This window comes from Salvelinus namaycush, chromosome 35 (assembly GCF_016432855.1).
Source record: "Salvelinus namaycush isolate Seneca chromosome 35, SaNama_1.0, whole genome shotgun sequence".
Classification (NCBI taxonomy): domain Eukaryota; kingdom Metazoa; phylum Chordata; class Actinopteri; order Salmoniformes; family Salmonidae; genus Salvelinus; species Salvelinus namaycush.
This window is the reverse complement of record NC_052341.1, coordinates 16908158-16917577: the sequence shown is the minus strand read 5'-3', so window position 1 is coordinate 16917577 and position 9420 is coordinate 16908158. Positions and strand designations below refer to the sequence as shown.

Below are 9420 nucleotides of genomic sequence, written 5' to 3'. Positions count from 1 at the left end.
GATGGACCAGAAATGGGAGAACTTTGCACTTGATGAAATATGAATTAGGATTAAATACAGACCAGCACAAATCAATACTACTTATGGATACCCCCTGTTCAATTAGATAAGATCTTGGTTCACATTCACAAGGACGTTGTAAAAATCGTTTTTGTAATATCTAGAATTGTATGTGATTAGATATTATATTATATATTACAACTGTACCATTATTACACCATTACAATATGTATGATTGTTATGCAATACACTCAATTGGATTGATTTCGAAACAATAATGATCACGTTAGTACAAATAAATGGTGGTAATGAATGTTTGTTTCCCACCAGACATTATATGCTTTGTTTCCCACCAGACATTATTCTATGTTACACATACCGGACGTTCCGATACCTTTCCGTTTCCTCGGCGAATGACGCTGACCTGAAATAATCAACGTCGTCGTACACATTTGAACAAAGGTCTTGATTTTGAGTAAGAAACGTTATAGCAGATTATAATCATACTGAATACAGAAACTAAAGAGATTGTGTTATTTTCAAAAAAGCTTGCTAACTTGGAATAATGCTTAGCTAGCTAACATTAGCTAGCTTCACTCGCCGGAGCTTAAACAATAGGCCTCAGTTTAATTTCAGCTAATACTTTAACATTTGTTAGTGTTACCTACTTGTTACTCACTAATCGTTGTGATAAAAAGTCACCAGTGTTTAAACGGCACAACGTGAAATCATGTGGCAATGTGATCCTATCGGTTCTAGGCCTAGCTTGCTAGCACTACTAGCGGCTAGTTAGCAACCAGGATTTCTAGGGGTATGTTACTTTTTTTTCTGATAACGATTTCATTGCATCCGCCGTGGAGCCCAGTTTCATAATATGACCATTATTTCCCAGCTGCTTGCCGTCGTTTTGAAGTAATCACGAAAAAGCAGTCCTTATTTTAGAGCATTTTCACCCTCCTATTAGTTACATTGAGCACCAACTCGCCTTCCGAACGTTCTATTCCCAGTTTAGTGTTCTACGTCACAATGCCTGATTCGCTATTGTTGGCAATGAGACCGCTCACGTTTATAGTTCAAATGTAAACAACAAAAAATGACCAACTCTCGAGGTCGTCCCATTGTTTCCTATAGGGGAAATATAGGCATGTCTGTCTAATTCGCCAAATATCTCGCAATGTGTATATTTGGATTGTTTTCAAGTCAGACGCCATTTTAATCTCGAATCTCTTTCTAATTATGTAAGTCTGGGCAGCGAGCTCGGTTGTCATCGATCACTAGACCAGAAATAGTCAGTTTTCATTTTTTCCCTACTTTCTCATTAGGCAGACACAAGCAGTTGACACCATCGAAGTGCGGATGTTTACTTTCTACACGAGCTGTTTTTACATTTGTGCCATTTAGGCGAAATAAAATTATAAGCATCACTCTCTTCAAAACAGGCTCTGCGAACGTTCCATTCCTTGCATTTGCTATGGGCTCGCGCTAGTGTTCCATTTTAGCCAACGTTCTTTTGCCGTTTTTCAGCCTTAGGTAAATTTTGGCTCGTTCTATTGTCCAGCCTAATGTTAATGCAAAAGCAGTCTCAATGACTTAACAAGCTAACTAACTTCCCTAAATGTTCAGAAAAAACTTATATATTTTTGTAATATAACGTTAACTAATCTTGAAATGGGCATTCTCTTTGACTAAACAACCAAAAACACATAAGTTGATATTTCGTAATGACCCAGAAAATTATTAGTTAACGTTAGTTATTTCTAGTTGTTCAGCCTCACTAATCCTGCTTTGGTCTGTAAACCTATTGCCAGGTTTGCCGGCTTCGTGACCTAGCTAATAGCAGTAGCTTGGTGATTAGGTTTGCCTCTTCCATTGAAATGTTCGTAACTATCTTGCTTAGTTGTCCTTATTATGCCGTTGGAAATTTCAGACAATATCCACAGGAAAGTTATTACATCGACTTCAAAACGTGTGTCTGTGCGTGGCTCTGACGGTTTGTTGATCACATGTGCATTTAGCACATGGGGATGTGTGAACCCCATAAAGTGTCGTCAGATAGCACAGCTTGAAGTGTATCCACTTGCTCTGCGGAATAGCTAGCTTTTCGGGTGCGGGACTTGTAAGAAGCTTCTGGAGGGTGGTCACGTGTGCTATCAAGGCAGAGTTCCTGGGTCCGAGTTTGATGTGAGCCAACTAAGGAGGAAGCTGTACTCTAAGCAAGCAGCGTGACATCCATTACACCCCCACAATGTAGGCGAAATGCATGTAATGTATGCGTACTAGTAGAGCCCATGCAGGGGTTTACATGTTTTTTTTCTGCATGCATGTCAGGTGATATAAATCACAATGGCAGTAAAAGTTTAATAATACTTTCCTGTGGATATTTTGTGTTACATTTCCAACGACATAATGCCAGATGGACAACGGCGGAGTATGTTCAAATGACAGTTTATTCAACATTCTGGCTATACAATGCACTTTATGAATATTTCCCGACCTAATCAGCAAGCTATTGCTAAAAGGTCAGTACACCAGCAATTGCCAGGTAACATTGGCCAACTAATAGCTACATGCACTGAAATTATTTTCCTTCCATGTGTAGACTTTTGCCTGAAGATGACAGACCGCTACAACATTCACAGCCAGTTGGAGCATCTTCAATCTAAATACATTGGAACAGGCCATGCGGACACCAGCAAGTGGGAATGGTTGGTGAACCAACATCGGGACTCGTACTGTTCATATATGGGTCACTTTGACCTGCTGAATTACTTCTCTGTTGCTGAGAACGAGAGCAAAGCCCGCGTGCGCTTCAATCTCATGGAGAAGATGCTGCAGCCCTGTGGCCCACCTTCGGACAAACCTGACGATGCTTAGTCTAAGGAGTTCAACTGGCAGGATGTAGAAAATGTCGTTTTTACTGTTTGGCTATCCATCGTGTTGATAAGAAGTCATGTTTGAGATGCATGAAATGGAAGCAATGTTGACAAACAATGCATCAGTTTTCCTTTTTCCCCCACCCATTTGATATTTGCCTTGAAAATAAACATTGAAAAGAAGTGGTTGTGGTCAGGTGTTATGTTTTCAAAGAATTGTCCACTTGCCCGACTGCCATCTTGTCATTACAAATGCCAGTGAGCATTGAGAATGATAATTGTAAAATGTTCTGTATATTGCACCCCTATAAGAGCTTGTTGTCAATCACTTCAACAGTTATCTAAACATTTACTCTTAATGATTGATTAAATGAATTCCCAGAACTGGATAGTGATGAGTGCAGACCTGGGTGGAATACGTCAATACTTGAGGTGCGCATTATTTATCTTGCCTGGCATGAGGAGATGGGATTATTTGAGTTTATTTGCAATTTGAAAAAGTACATATACAGACAGGACATGCATTTTTTTTTTTAAATGCTGTCAAGCATAAGAAAAAGTCAATGAGTTACTTCCACTGTGTTCCTTTTGGCAAGATTAAGGCAGGTGTCTTAAAGTGCGTGGTTGAATAATTATATAATCACAGACAAAAGTGGTCCTACGAAAGTCAGACTTGTTACTGAGCTGCCATGAGCCTATGGTTCAGTCATCAGCCAGTTTTTGATATTCTTTTTAAAATAATGCTTTATTGCTTTGAGTTGTGGTTGTGTTCCCCTCCACTGAGCGGGTATACAGGAAGGAGTTTGAAACAATATCAGAGTCTCTGGCACTGGTATTAGACAGGTGAACATCTCTAATATAATAATTAGATAGGTAGGTACCTGGGGGTGGAGTCAGTAATTCTGTGGACCAGACCCAGTTGAATTTGTACAACCATTTCCTCCAGGGACATAGGCATGGGTGGACACAAGCCCATGCAATCAGATTGAGCAAAAACAAAACATGTATACATTATTTAAAAAATACACCCTGTTTACTGTGCTCTCAGTTTGAGGGGAACATATGGAGGTACATGGCCCAGATTTATACAGTCCTACTTACACACAAGATGCCAGTGGTTTGGCTTCAGTATTGTATAGGCCTACACGGGGGACAATTTGTCTTAGTTTCTCTATGTAAGCCGTGGTCACAATGTAGAAAATTCACCCTGTTTATTCTTGAGTGTTCCATTTCAGCTATTGTCCATTGAACTGGCCCTGTAATGGTTATGTTGGCCTTGGTTCTGATTGAAAAGATGCACCCCATTATCTTGTCCACCCACACACAATAAGCCTTATCATTCAAACGCCCATACAGAACCATTACTTTGACTACTTGTGCCTATGACAGAAGTAGAAAAACATTTCATTATGTGAGCGGAAGAGAGGACATGATGATTCAACGTTGAATAGAGAGTGAGCGAGAGATTACGTCATTGTGCCCACACTGCTGGGGAAGTCTCCTGTGAAGTGTGTGCGTGTCCGCGTGTGCGTGAGTCAGTCAGTCAATTGGCAGGAACATCACCTAGCCGGGGTAAATCCTCACCGGCTGTCCCCACAGTTTGAATCATGGATGTGGCAATGCTATTTCTGCTGTGTCAGGGCTGAGGAAATTGGGAAGCTGCATAATTTTCTCTCCCACTGTCCCATGGCCAGATTTGATTATTGTTCATGTTTTCATTTTCCCAAGCTTGGAAAGATGTATGCAATAAAGCAAAGTAAATAGTGGAAGCAAGATCATGCGATATCACTATAAACTATTCTTCAATAAATCAAATAAAGTTGTATTTGTCACATGTGCCGAATACAACAAAATGCTTACTTACAAGCCCTTAACCAACAATGCAGTTTTAAGAAGTAAAAAAATTAAAGAGCAGCAGTAAAATAACAGTAGCGAGGCTATATACAGTGGGTACTGGTTAGTCGAGGTAATTGAGTTAATATGTACTCTAGGTAGAGTTAAAGTGGCAATGCATCGATAATAAACATAGTGGCAGCAGCGTAAAGGTGTGGGGTGGACAATGCAAATAGTCTGGGTAGCCATTTGATTAGCTGTTCAGGAGTCTTATGGCTTGGTGGTAGAAGCTGTTAAGAAGCATTTTGGACCTAGACTTGTAGCCTCTGGTACAGGTTGGCGTGAGTTAGCAGAGAGAACAGTCTATGACTAGGGTGGCTTAGGGCCTTCCTCTGACACCGCCTAGTATAGAGGTCCTGAATGGCAGGAAGCTTGGCCCTAGTGATGTACTAGGCCGTACGCACTACCCTCTGTAGTGCCTTGCGGTCGGAGGCCGAGCAGTTGTTATACCAGGAAGTGATGCAACCAGTCAGGATGCTCTCGATGGTGCAGCTGTAGAACTTTTTGATGATCTGAGGACCCATGCCAAATCTTTTCAGTCTCCTGAGGGGGAATAGGCTTTGTCGTGCCCTCTTCACAACTGTCTTGGTGTGTTTGGACCATGAAAGTTTGGTGATGTGGACACCAAGGAACTTGCAGCTCTCTACCTGCTCCACTACAACCCCATCGATGAGAATGGGGGCGTGCTCAGTCCTCCTTTTCTTGTTGTCCACAATCATCATCTCTGTCTTGATCATGTTGAGGTAGAGGTTGTTAACCTGGCACCACACGGCCAGGTCTTTGACGACCTCCCCTATAGGCTGTCTCTTTGTTGTCGGTAATCATGCCTACCACTGTTGTGGTAGGCAAACTTAATGATGGAGTTGTGCCAGGCCATGCAGTCATGAGTGAACAGGGAGTACAGGAGGGGACTGAACACGCACACCTGATGGGGCCCCTGTGTTGAAGATCAGATGTTGTTACCTACCCTTACCACCAGGAAGTCCAGGATCCAGTTGCAGAGGGAGTTGTTTAGTCGCAGGGTTCTTAGCTTAGTGATGAGCTTTGATGGCACTTTAATTAATAGCATTCTTACATAGGTGTTCCCTTTGTCCAGGTGGGAAAGGGCAGTGTGGAGTGCAATAGAGATGGCATCATCTGTGGATCTTTTGGGGCGGTATTTAAATTGGAGTGGGTCTAGGGATTCTGGGATAATGGTGTTGATGTGAGCCATGACCAGCCTTTCAAAGCACTTCATGGCTACAGACGTGAGTGCTATGGGTCGGTAGTCATTTAGGCAGGTTACCTTAGTGTTCTTGGTGGTCTGATTGAAACATGTTGGTATTACAGACTCAATCAGGGACAGGTTGAAAATGTCAGTAAAGACCCTTGCCAGTTGGTCAGCACATGCTCGGAGTACACATCCTGGTAATCCGTTTGGCCCTGTAGCCTTGTGTATGTTGACCTTTGGCCCTGTAGCCTTGTGCATGTTGACCTGTTTAAAGGTCTTACTGACATCTGCGACGGAGAGCGTGATCACACAGTCGTCCGGAACAGCTGATGCTCTTACGCATGCTTCAGTGTTGCTTGCCTCAAAGCAAGCATAGAATTTATTTATCTCGTGTCACTGGGAAGCTCGCGGCTGTGCTTCCCTTTGTAGCCTGTAATAGTTTGCAAGCGTCGGAGTCGGTGTAGCACGATTCAATCTTAGTCCTGTATTGAAAGTCATTGTTACCTGTAATATCTAGGTCTCTATGGGTCTTCCTATAAATAATGGGGCCAATGTGTGACATTGTGGATGTGATGTTTTTTAAACAAAAATAAAATTGATTTTTATGCAGTTTCACATGTACTTAGAGGAAAATGCAAATTGGCCTGTAACTCCACTTACAACAACATAGGACTATACAAACTTTCAGAAACCATGTAAGGGAAGCTCCTCTGTGTGCTCGTCATCCTCACCAGGGTCTGACCTGACTGTCGTTCAGCGTAATAACCGCACGTGGTTTGACCACAACAGATTAGCGCAACAACACCAGTCAATTGAAGCGGTGGGAAACAAGCGAGTGGCCACATCTCACAAAAACGGATCAAAAATGAAATTACGGATAATTATAAGGGAGCAGGAGAACTTAGACATTGGCTAGAATAATTACAAGGACTTTTCAAGCACCAAATTGAGGAAATGTCTGAATTTCAAGGTAGGCCTATTCCAGTACTTGAATTTCTGAACTTCAAATTAAATTTGGCTACTACAAACCCCTTTGCAGTGTAACATGGGAACCGAAATGTATTTGTCATGTTTCATTACCAGATCATATTACGAAGAAGGCCACTAGGCAATGCCATTTGTCATTATATCCAGAACAGTGGTGATTTTAGCATGTAAATCTTGGTGAGGCAAACTCCCCCACATTTTTTTTATGCATGCCACCAAAGCCACAATGTAACGGCTTTCGTCCTCTTCTTCTGAAGAGGAGTAGGAAATATCGGACCAATGTGCAGCGTGGTACGTATCCATAATATCTTTTAATAGAATGAATACAAAAAGAACAAGAGAATCAAAATGAAAACCAAAACAGTCACGAATGGTGAAAACACTGAAACGGAAACAACCACCCACAACACACAATGGAAAACAGGCTACCTAAATATGGCTCCCAATCAGGGACAACGATAAACAGCTGCCTCTGATTGGGAACCACGCCAGGCCAAACACATAGAAAACAAACAACCTAGAAAAAAGAACAGACTGCCCACCCCAACTCACGCCCTGACCAACCTAACACAAAGACATAAAAAAGAAACTAAGGTCAGAACGTGACACACAACACTAAACAATACATTAAATGCACTATAATGGTGACAAACGGTGCCGACAAACTGTTAGGGCCTACATAAAGCTGTCCTAACAGCAACGTTTTCTTTCCAGCACCATGGAGTAAATCCTTACCACTGCTACACCTGGCTATCAGCGGAGCCATGTCTGGGAGCGAAACAGTTTATTCAACCTTATTTACTGCCTTTAAAAAAAACATGGCTGATTTGCTTAAACATATGTGGTTTCTACTGACAATTGAGATGTACAAACTATGGCATAAGTGGATGACGAGTGGATGAGAAAATCCGTTATTTCGATTAAGACATTAATGAGCGATCTAGGACGGACGTAGTCAATATAACTATTTGTTCAGCACTTTTGAAATGTACTGCGACAGAATTCAGAACATGGGCCGTTCCTACAGTTTTTTCCCTCTACACCAAGTCAGAACCGTAGGCTAAATTATGAGGGGGAAAGGGACCAAATTATTAGGGTGAGGCACATGGGCTACTAACAGCTTACTACAACTACATAAACTTAGTATTACTTTCTTAGCTACAGTATACATATCTCCCTGGCATATTACGTAATTTATACAGCAATATACAATACATTTTTGGACTCACTTTGTTGTGCTGTGCTCACTTGAACAGGAAGGTGGCGCGGCAGTCCTTGTGGGCACATTTTGTCAGCAAACTTTGTCATAAAAGTCTGGTATTCTCTGGATTTATGGTCCATTCAAGACAACTGGGAACTTGGGCAAAAAAACAAGGTTGATCATAATGTCAGTTATCTTCAGGTTGGAGCTCTAGAAAGAGGCAGAGTTTCCGAGTTGGATGACCATTCAAAACATATTTTCCCAGTCAGAGCTCGTTTTTCCCCCCCAGAGTTCCTTGATTAAAACCTGCTCAGGACCTCAGACACCTTCCAACAGGACAACAACCCTAATTACACAGCCAAGACAACACAGGAGTGGCTTCGGAACAAGTCTCTGAATGTGCTTGAGTGGCCCAGCCAGAGCCTGGGCTTGAACCTGATCAAACATCTCTGGAGAGACCTGAAAATAGCTGTGCAGATATGCACCCCTCCAACCTGACAGAGCTTGAGAGGATCTGCAGAAAGGAATGGGAGAAACTCCCCAAATACAGGTGTGCCAAGCTTGTAGCTTCATACCCAAGAAAACTCAAGGCTGTAATCACAGCCAAAGGTGCTTCAACAAAGTACTGAGTAAAGGGTCTGAACATTTATGTTAATGTCATATTTCAGTACATTTTTTAATATTTGTTTTGCAAAAATTCTAAACCGTTTTTGCTTTGTCATTATGGGTTATTGTGTGTAGATTAATGAGGGGCAAAAACATATGTAATACATTTTAGAATAAGGCTGTAATGTAACCAAATGTAGAAAAAGTCAATGGGTCTGAATACCTTCCGAATGTACTGTATCAAGTAATGGAATTGCAAATACATCACCCCCATATGTATTTGAACAGTGATGCTAAAATTCAAAATGTGGCTCTATACTCCAGTATTTTGGATTTGAGATCCATGTTTCATATGAGGTGACAGTACAGGATGTCACCTTTTTTAAGGGTATTTTAATACCGTTTAGAAATGAAAGTACTTTATGTATCTAGTTGTCCCCCCCAGTTGAAGAAGTCATAATTCCTTATACACAATGACTACATTAAGCTTGTGTGACCAACTCGTTTGTATAGTCACAAGCCTGTAGTCATTGTGTGCAAGGAATGTGGGACTACACTAAGTGAATTTGTCCAAATACTTATGAGTTCTTTAAAGGGTGGGACTAGATACATAAAGTGCTTTCATTTCTAAATGATGACTAGATGGAGCT

General features: G+C 41.5%; 1 protein-coding gene across 3 annotated transcripts; it reads left to right on the top strand.

Moving 5' to 3' along the window:
• Window positions 1–353: 353 nt before the first annotated feature.
• LOC120029858 (splicing factor 3B subunit 5) lies at window positions 354–3056 on the top strand. 3 transcript variants are annotated; one of them, XM_038975164.1, is made up of 2 exons: window positions 354–462; window positions 2600–3056. In XM_038975164.1, the coding sequence occupies exon 2, from the start codon at window positions 2614–2616 to the stop codon at window positions 2872–2874; it is 261 nt and encodes an 86-aa protein (XP_038831092.1). In that variant the 5' UTR covers window positions 354–462; window positions 2600–2613; the 3' UTR covers window positions 2875–3056. The 3 variants fall into 3 exon arrangements, with proteins under 3 accessions (XP_038831092.1, XP_038831094.1, XP_038831093.1); XM_038975166.1 differs by having other exon boundaries at window positions 403–475; XM_038975165.1 differs by lacking the exon at window positions 354–462 and adding an exon at window positions 921–1530.
• The last annotated feature ends 6364 nt before the right edge of the window (window positions 3057–9420 follow it).